Raw genomic sequence first — 20,705 nt, 5'->3', positions numbered from 1 at the left:
TGTAACCTTTTTGCATACTTTTCTGGTGGGGGCAAATAATTTCTTAAGGAAAGCGACGTTGTAACGCGCCTTAGGAGCATTTCGTTTTTCTGCTTTCGTTTATATTTTCTAACAATCTTAAGAAATTATCTTTGCTTCAATGGCACCACAATCTCTGAAAGAACTTGCTGCTGATTTCATCAAACTCGAAAGGTTTGATGGTTCCTCGTTCAAGCGATGGCAGAAGAAGATGCATTTCCTCCTTGCTGGACTGAGGGTGGCTTATGTGCTTACAACTCCCAAACCTGTAGCGTATGAGAACGAGACAATTGCTGATACTTGAACAAGGATGAAATGGGAGCAGGATGACTACATCTGCAAGGGCCACATCTGCAATGCTATGGTGGATTCTCTGTTCGACATCTACCAAAGCAAATCAACGGCCAAAGATGTCTGGGATGCACTCGAGGCTAAGTATCTTTTAGAAGATGCTACAAGTAAGAAGTTCTTGGCCTATAAATTTATGAATTACAGAATGGTTGATGCTAGACCTATTGTTGAACAATTTAACGAAATTCTGCATATTTTGAGTCAATTTGGTCAGCATAACATGAAAATGGATGAGAAAATTGATGTCTCATCCATCATTGATAAACTTCCTCCCTCCTGGAAAGAATAGAGAAAGATTCTGAAACACAAAAAGGAGGAGATAATTGTTGATCAGTTAGGCCAGCACTTTCAGATAGAGGAAGAATTGAAAATCAAAGAAAATGAAGAGCAAGGAATTCTGTCCTCGAAAGTGCATATGGTGGTGGAAGGAAAGGAAGGGAATTCTTCAAAGAAGCCCTCTCAATTCAAAAAGTCCAATCAGAAGAAGAGGAAGAACTTTAAGAATCAAAAGCCGGACCAGAACCATGAAAAGAAGAATAAGGGTGGTTGCTACTATTGTGGCAAGCCAGGCCATTTTAAGACAGACTGCCGTTTTCTGAAAAAGAAACAGCAGGATTCTGACTCGAAAGAGTTTGTGGCAATGATTTCCGAGGTTTTTATGCTCGAGGAAGAGGGTTCGTGGTGGATTGATTCATGTGCAACCAGGCACATATGCAAGGAAAGGAGTCTTTTCAAGACCTTTGAAACGGTGGAAAATTGTGTTCTCTTTATGGGAAATTCTTCCACTGCCGTTGTCAAAGGCAAAGGAACAGTGAATCTTGAATTCACTTCTGGAAAAGTTCTGTCTTTAACTGATGTTTATTTTGTACCTGAAATTAGGAAGAACCTTGTGTCTGGAGGTCTTCTTAATAAATTTGGTTTTAAGGCTGTCTTTGAGTCAGATCAGTTTGTGCTTACCAAAGGAGGTGTTTTTGTTGGGAAGGGTTATCTGTTTGAAGGGATGTTTAAGTTGAACCTTATTAATAAAGTTAATAATTCTGCTTACTTGATTGACTCAATTTCTTTATGGCATAATAGATTAGGCCATGTTAATACTAGAAGAATGCATGATATGATTGTTTTAAATTTGATTCCTAAATCTGTAAATGATATGTTTGGTAAGTGTAGAATTTGTATGCAAACAAAAATTACTAGAAAACCTTTTCCAAAAATTGATAGATCTTCAATTTTGTTACAACTTGTACATAGTGATGTTTGTGATATGCATAGTAATCCTACAAGAGGAGGCAAAAAGTATTTTGTAACATTCATTGATGATTTTTCAAAATACTGTTATGTTTATCTTATGTTTTCAAAAGATGAAGTTCTGGAAAATTTTAAAGTTTACAAAACAGAAGTTGAAAATCAATTTGACGTTAGAATTAAATGCCTCAGATCCGATAGAGGAGGAGAATATTATTTTCCTTGCGTATACTCCACAACAAAATGGAGTTGCAGAAAGGAAAAACAGAACTTTAGTTGAAATGGTAAATGCCTTGCTTTGTAATTCTGGACTAAATAAAAGTTTTTGGGGAGAAGCTATTCTTTCTACGTGTTATATTTTAAACAGAATACCTCAAAAGAATTCCAAGGTTACTCCATACGAATTATGGAAGAAAAGAAAACCCAACCTTAGTTAAACCTTAGTTATTTTAAGGTGTGGGGGTGTAGAGCTATTGTCAGATTACCTGAGCCAAAAATCAGGAAATTGGGACAAAAAGCCATTGAATGCATTTTCTTGGGTTATGCACAACATAGTAAAGGTTATAGGTTCTTAGTAGTTGAACCTAATCTTTCTGCTGAGGTAAATACCGTTATAGAATCCAGAGATGCGGAATTTTATGAACATAGGTTCACATCAATTCCATCTATTAATGATAAGATGGTGGAACCTATAAAAAATAACAATGAATCTGGTGAACCAAGTGAACCTTCTGAAATAAGGAGGAGCAAAAGAATGAGAAAAGAAAAATCTTTTGGACCAGAATTCATTGTATATTTGGTTGAAGGATCTAGAGATTCATCTTGTAAACAAAAGATGATCTCACCTAATATAGAATCAGATCCTTTGACATATGAAGAGGCTATGAAGTCTCAAGATTCTGCATTTTGGAAGGAAGCCATTAATGATGAAATGGATTCTATAATAGGTAATAACACGTGGATTTTAGTAGACTTACCCCCCGGTTCCACTCCTATTGGTTGTAAATGGATTTTTAGAAGGAAATTGAAGGTAGATGGAACCATAGAAAAATTCAAAGCAAGGTTAGTTGCTAAAGGATTTAAACAAAAAGAAGGTTTGGATTATTTTGATACTTATGCTCCTGTTGCTAGGATTGCTACTATTAGAACGTTAATTGCTTTAGCATCTATTAATAAATTTGATATTCATCAGATGGATGTTAAAACTGCTTTTTTAAATGGTGAGCTTGACGAAGAAATTTATATGCATCAACCAGAGGGATTTGTTTTGCCTAATCAAGAACGTAAAGTTTGTAAATTAATTAAATCTCTCTATGGTCTTAAACAAGCTCCTAAACAATGGCATGAAAAATTTGATCAAGCTGTAGTTGCAAATGGTTTTAAAATTCATGATTCAGATAAATGCGTTTATAGTAAGTTTTATAAAAATAAAGGAGTCATTATATGTTTATATGTTGATGACATGTTGATTTTTGGTACTGATTATGATAGCATTGTTAATGCTAAGAATTTTTTGTCTTCTAATTTTGACATGAAAGATTTGGGTGCTGCTGATGTGATTCTTGGTATTAGAATTATTAGAAATAATGGAGGTTTAATTCTCACTCAATCACATTATATTGAAAAAGTTCTCAAAAGGTTTAATCAGTTTGATTGTAAACCTGTGACTACACCTTTTGATACTAGCATGAAATTATATCCTAATACTGGTAGAGCTGTAGACCAATTAGAGTTTGCTAGAGTTATTGGTTGCTTGATGTATGCAATGACATGTACTAGACCTGATATTGCATATGCAGTTGGTAAAATGAGTAGATACACTAGTAACCCTAGTCATATTCATTGGATTGCTGTACAAAGGATTCTTAAATATTTAAAGAAAACCATTAATTATGGAATTTTGTACCGAGGGTATCCTACAGTATTGGAAGGATATACGGATGCTAGTTGGATCACGGATAACGATGATCACAAATCAACCAGTGGGTGGATATTCACCCTTGGTGGAGGAGTTATCTCCTAGGGTTCTAAAAAACAGACCCTTATTACAGACTCTACAATGGCGGCAGAGTTTGTGGCATTAGCTTCTTGTAGCAAAGAAGCGGAATGGCTAAGGAATTTATTAATGGAAATTCCTTTGTGGCCTAAACCTATGCCTCCTGTTTCTTTACATTGTGATAGTCAGGCAACATTGTCACGGGCTTATAGTCATATTTATAATGGCAAATCGAGGCATATTGGTTTAAGGCATAGTTATGTAAGGCAATTACTCACTGATGGAGTAATTACAATTGATTTTGTGAGATCTGTTCAAAATTTAGCAGATCCATTGACTAAAGGACTTGCAAGGGATTTGGTGTGGAAAACATCAAAGGAGATGGGATTAAAGCCTTTAGATCACCAATAGTGGAAACTCAACTCAACACTTAAATTATTAAGATCTTGAGTTCAATGAGCTAAAGTACACTATATGATGTGATCGCAAGCACCCATATTCTATTAGTTTTTAAACTAATAAACCATCTCAAGGTTATTGTGCTTGGAACCTGTAATGTTAAAATGGAGGCTGTGCTTTTTGCACTTAATAGGCTTATAGCAAATTTATGTTGAAGTGTATTAGTTACAGGGCACTTCTGATAAGCTTACCTATATGAGTGTCGGAGGTGGTGCCGCCTTCTATGAGACTAAGGTTTTGTCTCTAGAGCTCTCATGAAACCAGGATATTGACACAAGGCCAATCCACGTGTCGGCTTCTAGAACTACTCAAAGAGAAGAAAAAGCATGTGTGAGATGTGCCCGGCTATTCAAATAGGATAACTGGTTCAAAGTTTATCTACCATGGTATTCTGATTAGCTCTGGCATATTATCACTAAGTAAAGGTTCAAGTCCTCAAGACACCTTCATTTATGCATGCTTTTTCCTATTATAGTCAAGTTGAGTTTTGATTTTGAAAATGGTGGGGGATTGTTAAAGTATTTTCAAAATTAATATGTATATATATTTATTTTGTGTCTTGGGAATGATTTAAAAGGAAGGTGTTAAAGAGCATTAAATGAAGATAGTCCCACATGGGAAAAAGAGAAACTGAAGTTGGCATTTATAAGTACCAACACACTTTAAGCATTTAAAGTAATGCTTGGGTGTATACTCTAGTACGGTGCGAAGCACCGGACGCACACGCGCGCGCGCGCATGTGGCAGTGGGCTGTAGGGCGCTAGTGGCGCTTTGATGGAGCACTTGGCACTTAGCACGAAGCATCGGAGCTCGGAGCGATCTAATCATGACCTTTCGATTTTGGATGGTCCTGATCAATCGATCTAGTGGTTTAATCTAAACCATAGGATGCTTCTTAGGTAAATCCAGTGGTTCGATTTACTGGACAATCAAATAAAAAAACTGTAAGGTCAAATCACATTTGATCTAATGGTTGAGATTAATAAATAACGATCTAATGGTTATTATTAATCAATCATAGACAGTTATTTGATCTGATGGTCAGATTTAAGTGTCTGTTAAAACAGCAGTTTATGACTGTTACTTAAGCAGTTATGGACGGTTGGATTAGCAGTTATTTCAATATTATACAGAAGTAACTGCTGTCCAGTTATCAGAAATATACAGAAATAACTGCTGTACAATATTTAATAAAAGAAATAATAAAATTTCTTTTATCTTCAATGCCTTTTTTCTGATACCTTTTGTATTTAAAATTAAAAAGTCTCTGTCTGTCTCTTGATATAATAGAAAAATCTGAAAGTGTTCAGTTTTAATTTTTTCGTAAGTGCAAAACGAGATTAAAACAAACTGAGGTTTCTGGGCTCCATTATATCTTGGAGAAATATTTGCTGTAACCTTTTTGCATACCTTTCTGGTGGGGACAAATAATTTCTTAAGGAAAGCGACGTTATAACGCGCCTTAGGAGCATTTCGTTTTTCTGCTTTCGTTTATATTTTCTAACAGAAATCTGCATGAACCACTTCTTTTCCATACAAATAGATATTGTTTTTTTTTTTTGAAGGACAAACAGATATTGTTGATGCTTCTTTTTGCTTTTTTTAAATTTGTTTCCCCTTTTAACCATTGATTGCTAACAGCCATTGTGCAATTGTTGCACTGCCTAGTCTTTCAAGTTTCAATGATTGAATCAGCTACATCTTACTGCTAATTGTTTTCTGATTTCGCCTATTTAGTTTCGGAACTTTGGTTAATGCGAGTGTTATGTTTCTGATAATTACACTTAAAAGATTTGCTATTAGCATTTGTTGATTGAATACTAGTATTATGATTTAGGACGGAGTGTTTGTCGTTCCCCATCAGGTGACCATCCACGCCAAAATTAAAATGACAATTGGCAATTACATATATAAACAAAATTTATTAAAAAAAAAAAAACAACAGTACAAAGTTATTACCAAATTCATGTAGTGGTTTCTGAGAAGAAGATATCAGGGATGACACCAAATGTCATCACTAATATATAATAACCTATCAGCGACGGCATAAGATGTCATCGCTTATAATAACTTATAAGAAACGATATAAGGTGTCGTCGCTGATAATAATCAATGACCAATTTAGTAGTCATCATTGATAGGTTATTATCAGTTACGATATGTTGATATCGTTGCTAATTAGGTTATCCGTGACAAATAATAATACTATCAGCAACGACAAAAGTCATCGCTTATAATAACTTATCAGTGACAACTTGAATTTATGTTGTCGCTGATAAGCTTTTTCAATGAGGCACTTTTAGCAAAGACATTTTGATCATCAATGATAACTTTTTATCGTTTGTTGATGACCGATATTTTTGTAGTGTATAGACGTTTATTCTCACCGATAAAACCTTGAGTAAGACTAAATAGGAGTGAAAGTACTAGAGCTTGTCGATATACAAGATGCACCTCTCATGATGACTTAACTTCAGACACTTAAAACCTATATTATTGCATGATTAATGCTACACACAATTCAATTTCTTCACACCCATTTTCACTCTCATAAGGTGGCTTTTTAAATTATCATTGGATTTTGGATGAATCGATCTTTATTGAATTTTTAATCCAATAATAGTTGTAAAAGCCACCTAAGTACTGTTAAATGATAGAAATCATTTGAGATAACTGTTGATTTGTTTCTCATTAATCAAAATATTTTGTTGATTTGATTAATTGAAATTAAGGGATTTGATTTGTATTTGTATTTGAAATACTTATTCAAACATTTGTAAAGCTCTATAAATAAAGCATTGTACTCAAATCATATTATGAAGAAAAGATGCATGTAGCCCATAAGGATTTAACGTGTGGATGTAGGTCATAGGCCGACCTACCTTAATCTTTGTGTTTTCTCTCTTTCTTTTATGTCTTTATTTTACTATCAGTTTCCATATGATATCAGAACTATAGGCTAACGCCAGTTGTTCAATCTTGGATTACAATTTTAAATTTTTTTTGTTACTTATATTTTGTTTCGGATTGATTTCAATCACGAAAATTCATTTGTTTCTTTTATTGATTTTCTTTAATTTTCTGTTTCTTTTTTTAAAAATAAAAAAATAAAAAAAATTGCCAGTGGCAATCACTATTCCCAAGTGAAAGAAGATTGCTCCCTAACATTAGATCTCTAGATCTCTTTTGTTCTCCGTCGTCCTTTTCGGTTGGTTTTTTTTTTTCACACGTGATAAGCTAAGCTAAGCTCTTTGCATGCTTCTCATTATATTCTTTTCCTTTTATGATTACAGAGGATTTGTTGTGCTATTCACAATCTGTAACAGATTGAAAGAAGTTTGTGTTTTAAGGAGTGAAAAAAAAAAAAAAGAAGATAAAGTTTAATTGTTTATGTGGTGATGCAAGGCATGAAAAAAGAAAAAGAAAAAGAAAAAAAGAAAATAAAAAGCCCATGAGGCATATGTGTGGCCCATGTAGCCCATTTTAGGCCCATAGTTGGCCCCCTTCGGGCCAAAAGAAACCGATGTCAAAATTTCTACCAAAGTAGCCAATGCCAGCCAAACAATCGCCGATGTCAAAATACCGGTTAAAGTAACCAATGCCGACCAAAGTTGCCGAAGTCTAAATTTCAGTCAAAGTAATCGATGCTGGCTAATGTTGCCGAAGTCAAAGTTTCGGTCATAGCAACCGACGTTCTAATTCAGACCATAGTAGCCATTCATCAGCCATTCGATGTTCAAGATCAACGATCACTAAAAGACCGTTCATCTTGCGGAGGCATGTTAAATGATAGAAATCCTTTGAGATAACTGTTGATTTGTATCCCATAAATCAAAAGATTTAGATGATTTAATTATATGAAATTAAGGGATTTGCTTTGTATTTGAAATTATTCAAACATCTATAAAGCTCTATAAACATAGCATTGTATTCAAATCATATTATGAAGGAAAGATGTAGCCTAAAGGATTTAACGTGTAGATGTAGGCCATAAGCCGAACCACCTTAATCTCTGTGTTTTCTCTCTTTCTTTTATGTCTTTATTTTATTATCAGTTTTTATACTAAGAAAGTACCGAAATGAGTATGAGAAAACGAAAATGTATGTAGCATTACTCTTCTTGCGTACGTAAAGAGAATTTGAATGCCATGTATAAGATACAAAAAAAAAAAAAAAAAAAGTCTGTAGTTAGTTTCAAGAAAATAAGAGCTTCATTGCGATGGCAATGGGGAACAACAATCCAACAGCTTCTGTTTTCGGAGAGAGATTTTAGAGAGTGAGAGAGAGAGAGAGGGAGAGAAACACTTTGGACTTGCCACGCATGAATGCATGAATGGGGATTATGAAAGGTCGTTGGAGGTTGATTTCCTGAATTTTTTTTTTTATTTTACAATTGGAATATTTTCAAACATGCATGAAAGGTGTCAGACTGGTTTACACTTAATTATCTTATAATTCGTCTGTTTGTTTAGCTAGCTCTTAAAATATTATATTATACGTATGTAGGAGTACTAGGAATAAGTTACTTTATTCCTTATAATTTCATCTCCAAAACTATTTGACATTTTTAATGATTCTCCAATGTTCAGGAGAATAAGTTAATTAGTTGATATAATATTGCTTATAATTTGTTTTTCTAATTGTCTTTTCCACTCCCAATTGAGTACATTAAATGACTATTCAACCACCTTACTACTCGATCAGGTGTTTCTGCGGGACCTCGTTTACCAATGTTTTATTCGTTTTGCATGAGATTTAATTTGAAGGGTAATTAGCTCTGTACTCCTCCCCCCTTTCGACAATTTCAGAGGTCGTTTTACAAATGAATAGTTTTTTTCAATTGACCACTTATCTTTATTAAAATAGAAGATAGAGGTTAAATCCTTTTCATTCTTTTGATTTTCTTAATTTCCTAAATCTTAAATATATGATTAATTAGTTGATTATTTAAACTTTCACATAAAAGTACGTTCTTATTCGCTAATGACTTGGTATAGAAGTACGTAGCAAGGTGCTGACATAAGCAACTAGGAGTAATTTATTATTGCGTTCGATCGCCTGAGTTGTTGCAAAAATCTTACCATTACTACAATTTAATTATCCTTGTCATTCCAAACTAAGGATGTAATTTTTTTTTTTTGATTTAAAATTTAGAATACTAACTAAGGAGGCTAGGTAATTTTATTTATCCTTAATTGTCATTCCAACTACAAATAATTTGTCCAGCATTAATCACATCGATCTCGCTTAACAAATATTTAGCTAAAATCTAGCTAAAGAACACATTTTTTATTTATTTATTTTAGGGTACCTAATTTTTCAAATCACCTACATCTGACTTACTACTTTAGCTATTTACTTTTATTATTTCAATAATTTTTTTTAATCTATTTTCATTATTCCCAAACACGAGTGAGAATCAGATTGAATTGAGCTACAGTTGCTCAGCTAAGCACAATGGCATCTAATTAAAATTTTAGACAAAGTAACTAGCCAAATGAAAGTGCCTTTTTTTTTTTTTTTTTTTTTTTTTTTTCATTTTTTACTATAGAGTTGGCCAAAATAACATTTTAACTCTAAAAAAAAAAAGGATTTTAACTATTTTTACTAGCCAAATATGAGTCCTAAATAAGACATTGATTAGTCATGCATGGTTCACACCCAAGAAAAGAACAGGCAAATGGTATCATATGGAAAGAAAAAAATTAAACGTGGAGAATGGGGATTATATATCTCTATATATATATATATATATATATATATATATATATATATATATATATATATATATTAATGGTTGGCTTTTGCCCATAATTTAGTAGTAACAATTAATTAATGGAGGGGCATGGTATAGCTGTTTTCTAGTAAATTTGCTTGTGCAAACGTATACATTCTTTGAGTATAGTATATATAAATAGATGATGATCTTGGCCGGGAGTTGAAAATATTGATGCATGTGGAAGACGAAAGACAGAGAATTAATAAGCTACGACGCACTCCACAACTCGGGGAAAGGGGGAGAGATCGATGGAATGGAGGAAATGTTATCTGGATGTGATTCTGGTTCCACTGGGATTTCTTTTGGCCCTCGCCTACCATGTTTGGCTCTGGTATAATGTTCGGACTATGCCGCTCAGAACCATCATCGGAAGGAATTCCAAAGCACGCCGTTTCTGGGTCTTCTCCATCACCATGGTACGTACGTACGTATATATTCTTTCTGCATGTAGATCGCTGTTCGATATGAAAAGTAGAAACTTTGCTTAATTAGAGACCTAAGCAGAATGTATTGGCATTAATTGTTTCTGTGATCAAGTGACGTCGAACGTGCATTTGGCATTCATTTCAATATTTACAGGCATTTATGCTTGATCTTATTGCAACGATAAAAACTTAATTTGGACGTCACAATTGTATGAGAGTTTATACAAAAAGAAAGAATTGAAGAATTTCCTCTCACAGTACTTCAGTAATCTCTTGTACTAATAATTACAAAAGGTGGTTTCTATTTTAAAGTTGCATACAAATTAAGCAAATGAAAATTCAGTCCATGATTCAGATTCGATTTGGTTTGATTTTGTGAAATTCCATCATCATGCAAGTGAACCGGATATATTTGGAATTATTTATTTCTTGAGATTCTGGCTCAGTTTTGGAGGTTTTGTTCACCATTAGGAAGGTCTCCATTAATGGAGACGCCGATATTGTATCTGAGAGATAGAAAACGTTGATGTGAGGAAGGCTATTTAAATGTTAGGTAGTGGCAATTGCACGACACTCTACTTCAGTAAAGAAGTGAGCAGCTGATTGCTGTTTAGTACAAGTGCACCAAGGGATGGGATTGCCACCAAGCAAGATGTTTTGCCGACATCCACATTCTCAAGAATGTGATAATTGAGAATCTGGATTTTCAAAAATATAAAATTCGATCTTATGTATGTTTTATTTTTAGGCTTCTTATAGGAATTATTTATGCTTCCCAAAATATTCTTATTGTTTCTTTCTTCAAGTGCATAAGACTTTCTATAAAAAAGTATATACATAAAAATTAAACTGAAAAATGTAGGGAAGGAAAATTCTACATAAAATTATCATTATTCTACAACAAAGTCACATCTTAAACCTTTTATTAACAAAAGCACACACGAAAATAAATACTAAACAAAAACTAAACAAGGTTAAATCCGCTAAATGTGTAATATTGATCAGCTCAAACATATGAAAAATATTTTACAAATAACCGGTTTGAGCATGCGAGTATACTATATAAGCTCTCTCTCTCTCTCTCTCTCTCTATCTCTTTTCAACACATATGTATGCTACTTTAAACATTCATAGTATACATAATATATATATATATATATATATATATATATATACCCTACTTTTATGCACAAGTAAAAGATAATATTGTATTTTGTAAAACACCCAAAAGAGTTTCAAGGTGTAAAAATGATTGGTTTAAATATATTGTGGAATTAGGGTTTTCAAAACACTTGGGTTTTAGGTCTTCATAAAAACGTTCAAACGATTCATGAAACGATCGAATGGCACCCTGTTAATTGTACACAAAGTTTGAACATCTCTTTAAATGACAAACGATGACGGTCTGCATATGAATGAAATTAGGCAATTTCAGCAAGAACTCGTGGAATATTGAGGGATCTATTTTAGGGCTAGATTGAACCCTAGGCTGCCATTTCATCTCTTTTCAATCACCAGACCCTAGAGAGAGAGAGAGAGAGAGTGAAGGAGAATGGTCTTCCTTGAGGGTTGTGCTCTTAGGGCTTAAAAACTCCAACCTATGAGGTATAAAGCTTAACCTAACCTTTATTTATATATTATTTTTCATGCTAGAGTTTGTTTTTCGTGGTAATTTTTATACTTGTTGTCTTTAATATTAGATTAAAGTTAGGTATTCTTGGTAGTTAAGACTGACCCTTGCATGAAAAGTTTGACCTTTAAGAACTAGCTTTCAGTTTGACCCTAAAGTAATGCTTAACCACTAATTAACCTTTCAACACCTTAGAGCATTTTCTTGATTTTTTAATAAGGGAAATGTGACAATGGAAAGAGAGTTAGGACCTTTGGGGATTTTCAGCTCTGTTTGTAATCTTCGTTGTTTTTTAAATGTTTGTTTTTATTGTATATACCCTTTAGAAGTGTTGTAATCTCTTGGAGTTGTGGGAAAGTGGTAGATCAAGTTTTGGTTTGGTGAAACTTAGTAAAAATACATTCTGAGCAAAATGTTGGAACGATGTTGAACACCATTCTAACTGTCCCGAGGAACGATCAAATGATTTTTAGGGAAGAATGTGCATATTAGGGTTTTTAAGTACAAATTAGGGTTGTTAGCGTAGTTTAGGGTTTTTCTTAGCAGCTTGGCTAATATTAGAGCATTGAAACGAGAAGTTGAATGATCTTTCAGAATGTTCGAGGTTGGATTTGAGCATTCGAGGTAAGTAGTCGCCTATGGAAATGCCAAAATACTTTGTCATTAAACATAAATATTTTATCTATAAACGGTGTAGTTAGATACACATATCTTCCCTAAAAATATGTTGTGAGCCTTAGCATTTTTAAATGTTGGTTTACAAATGCATTGATGGTCTACTCGTGAATTATATTATGTTCTTAACTAGAATTTATATTGACGTGGTGTACCACCATTGAAACTATGGGGGAAGAATCTGGGGTACGTACACACTGATATATGGACTTAACCCTATGACCCAAGTTTAGTTTAGTGTTAGCATCGCTAGTTGTGTGGATTACCCGAGGTCAGATTCAGTCGAACAACTAGTGGTGGCTAGTCATTGTGTCTCACAAGGGCATCGGTGTTGTACCATTTGTCTCACAGAATGCGCAAATCTCTTCATGAGAGGGATAAGAGTACGAATAGGACATATGCAGAACGGTTATGGAGTGTGAATTAATTATACATGTATTACCATTATTTTCTATTTTAAACTACGTCTTAACTACTTTATAAATGTACTATTTTTCTCTGCTAGCATAATTATGGATAACGATCACTAGAATATTTAATTTAGACATAACGTTGCTAAAATGCCCATTCTTTATACTTTTTCCAACTAAACCAGGCTCACTGCATGGCTAAGTTTCATTGGCAATTTACTTACTAAGTGGTAGGCTTACGGGGTTACTTTTCCACTTGTAAAACATCTTTGTTTTACAGCTTAGCAAAGTAATTCTAGGAATGCAAATTATAGATGTTAGTAAGGCTTGAGACGCTGAGTAGAGGCTTGTAGTTGCAAATTTATGTATATCATTTGTATATGGTTGTACTTAAATGTGAATATAACGTTTAGACCCCAAACAATATAAAGAATCACAACTTAGTAATATTTATCAAATAAAAACTATGTAGTGATTTAAATAATCAAGACAACAAGGCACAATAAAGCATCAACACATCAAACAACAAAGGTTTTGTTGATGAAGACGAAACCCTTTGACACTTAAAGGTAAAACCTATCCAGGACAGCCAAACTCAAGAAATCACTATAAAATAAGAATATAACACAGAGATAGACACTTATAAACCCTTTTGTAATGCTAAGACTATTTGTTTGCAGACAAGCTCCTCACTTGCCTCCCTGCTTCCCCGGCAGGCTCCAATTCCACATTGGCCTATCTTTATCTGATTCCTTTATTGACCCATCGGTAGACTTCTGTTGTTGTGGTTTGATTCACACTCCAAGAATATTCACTTCTTGCAAACAATCTTCTTGCCATACAACCCCAAGCACTATGTGTATAACAACAATAATAGCAATGCTTGGTATCCACTGGCTCTTCGAACTCCTTTGAGTTTTCTCAAAAATCATGCAAGGGAGAGTTAGAGAATAATGAGCAGAACAACCTTTAAAATATACTTCAAATTCGATTATGTGTGGCGGCGTCTGAATATGTTATTGGCATGTCTGTACATGATTTGGGTTTTATGCCTAATCACGCCTTCATGCCCGAACATGTGCCAACATCAGAGGGGACATGTGCTCTCCGACCTCTTCATGTCAGGACATCAGCTACAATGATGCCTTTCTAACCTAGGCATGTTCGAACATAAATGGGAACATGAGCTCTCAGATCTCCATCATGTTTGAACATCAATATCCATGTCCGAACATCAACTTCAGTAATAAGAGCATGTCCAGACATCAACCCATAAAATAGAGAACACAACTCTCTGGAAGTCTTCATGTCCTGACATCAGAGAACACAATAGAGAACATGACTTTTTGTAAGTCACCATGTCCGAACATCAGATAACGTAATAGAGAACATGACTCTTTGAAACTTGGGAATGTCCAAACATTAGAGAACATGACATTCTATCTTCATCATGTCCAAACATCAACTACAATACTTCTCTTCTTGGAGAAATCTTCAACTTCTTCAACATAAACCTAAGGGCATGTTTAGGTGTGCGTTTGAGGAGCTAAAAAGTGTGTTTAACACCCAAAAAGCCTGTTATGATAAAAGTGCATGCTTGGTAAAACATTTTCAAAGCACTTTTGAGGTTCCAAAAGCCCAAAACTACGTTTGGCCAAAAGCTAGAAATTGATGCTTTTTGTGAAATGCACTTTTGATAAAAATAAAAAAAATGAAAATAAAAAAGCGTGACGCATTTTACGTTTAATGAGATCTCACAATGTCAAAAACATCTATACAAATTTAACATAATTACAACATTACCAATATTTATACATCTTTCACCACACTTTTTTGTTTTGTGAAATTGGGGCTTCGAGTTTGGAAGTTGGACAGAGTCCAATCGCTTGTTTACCTCAGCTGGGAATTTTAGAAACGGAGTAACTTTGATTTCTCTTTCAAATTTCTTTTTTTATTTTGTTCTTTCTATGGGTTTTGGGGTTTAGAGAGATGAATTGATGGGTTGGGTCTTGAAGAAGTTGAAGGGAGATTTGAGATTGGTTCTGTAGTTTTGTTCTTGTTGTAAAGGAGTGCGTTTCTTTGAAGAAAAGCGTTTACAAAATTGTTCACAAAAGGAAGAGTGTTAACAGAACAAGGTTGAGAGAGAGACAAAGATTCTAGAAAGTGATGAAGTACCCCTTAAGAGTTGTGTATAAAGAACAAGAAAAAAGTGTGTATAGAACAAGGTTGAAAAAGAGACATTCTGGACAGTGTGTGATAAAATATGTTGTATTAGACATATATGTCCTTTTTTGTCATTTTTCCAACGAAAAGTACTTTTAAATTTTGTTACGAAACATCAGTAACAATTAAAAAGCACTTAAGACATGTAGGTACCAAACACGTAACAGCTCTATTTCCCAACACAATCCCAAATAGGCTTTAAGTACAACAATTACCATTGTACTATAAAACAAAATATATGTTTTGAACACCAAATGAGCCAACTAAAAAACCTAACGAAATAGAATAGTATATTTTTAGCAACTCTTGTACTTGGAGGCTTTGGTTTGTATTGAAAATAAAAAATATTACTGAGGTGTTTAGTTTTCTAGTTTAGATCAATAGTTCATTTTTCTTTGCATTTTAGTGTGACGGTTCCTATTATAGGTAGTACCTCCAATTATTGACCAGTTAATTAAATTGTGGGCGCTACGAGTAACACTCTAATTTAATTCCTATATAGTTAATTAATTTTGAGAGCATTACAAAATGAAACCAATATATTCCAAGTTTAAGGTATAGGGGTTACCTTCCTTGAAGATAGTAGCTCAAAACTCACCAAAAAACTCTCATTCCTTCTTCTTCTTCTTCTTCTTCTTCTCTCTCTCTCTCTCTCTCTCTCTCTCTAGAATCTCGTGGTTGAAGGGAGGCCAAATAGGCGTCTAGGGTTCAACCAAGACCCTTAAATATATCACCCTCCACGAGCTTATGTTGAAATGGCTCTATTGGATTCGCATGCAAATTGTCATTGTTTGAACGTTCTATAGTGTCGTTCCAATGTTTTGCTGAGTTGTAACTTTGGAAGGGTCCAGAGAATGTTCGAATGACTATCATATTTCACTATGACCTACCGCTCAGACGATCTGCGCATAAATTACCCTTAGTGTCTAGAAATTCAATTTTCTCCCTTTTTTAAGATTTAAGCCTAAACCCACTCTACCAAACACACTTGGGCAAAAATTAAGGTGTCCTTAACCCTAATTTAGTACGGGGGTGTTACATGGAAGGGGACTGGAAGTGATCTTCCATTTAACGTAATGACTTGACCACAGATCGGAGGATCGATTCATGGATCTTAGACATCCTTGGACTACTTACCACCTTCAAGTCCTTGTTAGTTTTCTAGGTTTATAGGAGCATGAACCTCTGTGCTTCTAATCTAGCACGATGGGCCACTTCGACCTGTTTCCTTGGCATCATTCCCTTTAGCATGTTCCCCCATTAGATCTTTCTCTTGATGGTGGCAACGATTCACCATTGTAAAATGTAATGTTTGTACTCAAATCTCATCTAAAAAAAAAAAAGAAAGGAAATGTGCAATGGCAATTACAGACACCAAAGGTTAATCATCCGTAGCAATGAGTAAAACCATCAGGTCAGATACAGAGAGATGATGACATAAAGTAGGAGCTTGTCCTTTCAATCCAATGGACATAAGCTAGATATAGCCCAGCAACAGCAAGTCATAGCCTGTGATCGAGAACGGTGATAAATTGGGCATGCCATGAAGAAAAGTTTGTGGGTGTGAGTGTAATATCCAATTGTTCATTTATAGAGACAAAAGGTCGATTGTAGGAGTTGGTGGGATTTCGGGATCAATAAAGAGTGCATCATGAGTGTCAATAATCTTGTAGAGAAGATGCTCTATTACTATAGGGTAATATGTTAAAGACTATCTTTTTATCCTTCCAAATTGATATGACTTTTAAAGCTATAATTGAATTGAAATTGATCACTATTTTATTTTGTTCAAATATATTGTTGATCCACTTTCTGGGTGTCAAATTTCATCATTTTGGTGGTTGTTCTAGAGATTTTTATAGAACACTGTGATGCTTGTTTTTGTTTTTATTTATGTTCTCAAGACAAATATATTAACAAACAATTCAAAACTCTTAAAATAAAAAACAATATTCACCTTTATGTCACATTAGAACACCTTTTAAAACGAAATTAAAAAACTAAATACATTAACAATTTTTATTATATCTTATTTTATTTTTTAATGAGGCTGTCTTTGTTGTTTCTTTAAATAAATCCTCGTTTTGGATATTAGTAATGTTTTTGAATTTCTAGGCGATTTTTTCTAGCATTTATTTTATGTTTAATTAATTTTATTTGTTTATTTCTCTATTACAATACAGATTGTAAGGACATGTTATCTAATTTCAATAATCATATCTTAAAGTACTTTTCTTTTGTTTCGATGCACTTGAAAATTTTCTTGATGGATTTAAAAATTTATTGCTTTCTCAATATCATCTTGTAATGATTAGGTTATTTTCGACTCTTGGATGATTGAGCTAGCTTTCGTATTAATTTGAAGGCTTAAAACACCTCTACACCCTGTGGTGTGATGTAGTCTATTGGTACATTTTAAGTTTGTAATTTTCTTAATTAGGACAATTTTCTTCGGCATAATCTTGATGTCATGCACATAGAAAAAAATGTCTTGGACAATATACTTGGCACTATTTTGGACATCAAAGGGAAAACGAAGGACAACTTGGTAGTTCGGCTGGACTTGCAGGAAATGGGGTTGAGACCTAAATTGCACCCGTTCATAGCCACAAATGGTAAAACATATATGCCCCCAGCTTGTCACACGATGTTTAGGGAGGACAAAGAAAACTTTCTAAAGGTTCTTCGAAATGTTAGAGTTCTGGATGTCGGATATGCTTCGAACATTTAATGGTGTGTTCGGCTAAAGGAACGTACAATTTCAGGGTTGAAGAGCCATGATAGCCACATACTGATGCAGCAGCTTTTATCGATTGTATTACGCCAGTCATTGCCAGATAAAGTGGTTAGACCTCTTGTTGAGATGTCTGCATTTTTCAGAGGCATATGTTCAACCAAGCTAACACAAGATGAGATGGACCGACTGCAAGGTTTCGTCTGTATCACTCTGTGCAAGTTGGAACAAGTATTCCCTCCAATACACGTGGCCAGGTGGCCACGAGTATTGTGGTACACGCGGCAAACTGTTAACTACGTGTACTAAATACACGCGGCAAAATGTGCATTTAGTTACAACCGAATTTAACACATGTCCATTTACACGTGCTAAACTGTTCGCCACGTGTACTGTGTTCGTACACATGGCGAAATGCATGTGGCAAAATGCAATTTTTTTTGTAGTGTAATTACACTCTTTTGATATTCAATTGTTCTAACCAACCAAAGCATGTATATATATATAGCATGCCTCCCTCAGTTGGTACATATGTGTATGCAAGACTTTGAAAACGATATGTAATTTTTGGCAGGACATTGACAAGAAAAACATCGTGGCCGTCCAAACCCTTCGCAACATGATCATGGGGTCAACCCTAATGGCTACAATGTCAATCTTTCTCTCCGCTGGCTTGGCAGCAGTGGTAAGCAGCACGTACAGCGTGAAGAAGCCGCTCAATGATGCTTTTTATGGAGCCGACGGGGAATTTATGGCGGCTATGAAATATGTGACAGTCCTTACAATCTTCCTATTCTCATTTTTCTGCCACACTCTGTCGATTGGCTTTCTTAACGAGGTAAGCATCCTGATATGCACCCCACAGGAGCCTTTGTCGATGCTAACGCCGGAGTATGTGTGTGAACTTTTAGAGAAGGGCTCCGTCTTGAACACTGTGGGCAACAGGCTATTCTATGCGGCACTTCCTCTTCTGCTCTGGATCTTTGGGCCAGTGCTGATTTTTTTGTGCTTTGTCTCGATGGTCCTAGCACTTTACATGCACGACTTTGTGTCCGGTGGGAGTGGAAGGGCCAAGACGGTTGGCAGTGCAATTAGGGACTTCGTTTGAGTTTGGAACATGTGGCTTCAAAATACTGTATTATTGATTTATGTTTTTTTTTTTTTAATTTTCCACTCCTCTTAAATACATAGTAAATAATTTAAGATACAAAACACTCTTCAAAATATAAAATTATTATTATTATTTTTTATGAATAGTTTTCCTTACCTTGTTGTAGGCAAAAAATATGCTCAACTTTTGTAAGAGTTTGAGTTAACTTATTATTTAAAAAGAATAAAAAAAGATTAAGTATAAGAGTGGGGTGGACGGAAGACCACCTCTTTCCCAATTAGGTGGTTGCACAACCACCTCTATCCTAGTCATAGGTAGCTATACGACCACCAGAACAGGACAGGGTGGCAACATGGCTACCCCAACTAGGATAGGGGTGACCATGCGGCAGTCTGGCCAAGAAATGGACCGGGCCAATAGTTTCTGGCACATTTTTCAAGAAAGGGACCTTTGAAAACGACGATTTTTTAGGCAGTCTAGTAGATGGATTGCGTGAAGAAAAGCCTACTGCAACAAGAAGAGAACCTACTAGCCATAATAGAGGGGATAATACTGATAATGATTGTACTAGAGCCCTCGTATCGGAGTATCACTATGATATCCAACGAGGGAGGTGCCCGCATTGGACACTGGGTACACATCTCATCTTGATCTAAAAGCTTCAATAGACAAAAGAGGGGCATTGGCTATGGAGATCCAAAAAGAAAGTGGAGAGCTAAGGATCTGCCAAGGAAACAAAAAACGGCAGATTGAAGCAGTGATGGATAATACGTGTATTGCTTTTTATACGCGCTAGGGTGGTGCGAGGGTTGCATACACGGTAGATAGGAGCAGTGATGGATGGACTGGAGGACGGCAAAGATGATGGAGAGGCATGAGGGCGAAGGAAGGGACAAATGTATGATAGATCTGGCTTCCAAGACTAAGACAAAAGAAGAAAACATAATATAGGAAAATGAAGAGGATGAAGGAGAAAGAGAGGGGGTAGAGCTCTTCCCTCCTCTCCTCCCTACACTCACTAGGGAGAGAAAATCCTCTCACTAGGAGCTCGAGAGTCTTAGTAGGGGGAAAGGCCAGAAAGGTTCCATGAGGGCAGTGTGAGGACATGGTCAATCACGAGGAGGGGTAGAGGTGGAGGGAGGAGGCAGAGCGCTATTCCCTCTTCCCCTGTATACACCCACTAAGGAGAGAAAGCCTCTCATTTGGAGTTGGAGAGTCTCCACATAGGGAGAGGAAAACAAGAATTAGCAATTTCTATTCATTACTCAGTGTATGACTAGTCCTCAACGCAAACAAAAAAAAACAAAAAATGGAGTACATGAATGGAAATAACCATAAATTACTTTCCTATGACATGGGATAAGATTCGTTTTCGAACTTATTTTGAATCTACATAGACTTTAAAGCCTCAGTATCCACATATATTTGTTTTTGTGCTCAAATCAAGATTCATTAAACAAAATAGCTGGTATAAGAAAGGGGTAATGATTGGGACTCTTCGCAAGAATATATGGATCAATCACGACACCAGCAATTCATTGGGCTTGATTCCCATGCATGACACATAAATTGGTTAAACAAACAACAATAGCAAGCTTGAGAAATAGGCTATGAAAGATGTGGTCCAATCCAACCGACCCTTAGCTTGCTAC

General features: G+C 35.1%; 1 protein-coding gene across 1 annotated transcript; it reads left to right on the top strand.

The window, feature by feature from the left end:
* The first annotated feature begins 9,994 nt into the window (after positions 1-9,994).
* Positions 9,995-19,192, top strand: LOC133866836 (uncharacterized). The gene is made up of 2 exons (XM_062303487.1): positions 9,995-10,261; positions 18,517-19,192. The coding sequence occupies exons 1-2, from the start codon at positions 10,094-10,096 to the stop codon at positions 19,048-19,050; spliced, it is 702 nt and encodes a 233-aa protein (XP_062159471.1). The 5' UTR covers positions 9,995-10,093; the 3' UTR covers positions 19,051-19,192.
* Positions 19,193-20,705: the final 1,513 nt, after the last annotated feature.

Source organism: Alnus glutinosa, chromosome 4 (assembly GCF_958979055.1).
Source record: "Alnus glutinosa chromosome 4, dhAlnGlut1.1, whole genome shotgun sequence".
Classification (NCBI taxonomy): domain Eukaryota; kingdom Viridiplantae; phylum Streptophyta; class Magnoliopsida; order Fagales; family Betulaceae; genus Alnus; species Alnus glutinosa.
This window is presented reverse-complemented; position numbering and strand designations above follow the sequence as displayed.

Coding starts and splice junctions, on each gene's coding strand:
- LOC133866836 (XM_062303487.1), top strand. CDS start 10,094: ATGGAATGGAGGAAATGTTATCTGGATGTGATTCTGGTTCCACTGGGA. Junction 10,262..18,516: donor GGGTCTTCTCCATCACCATG/GTACGTACGTAC, acceptor AATTTTTGGCAG/GACATTGACAAGAAAAACAT.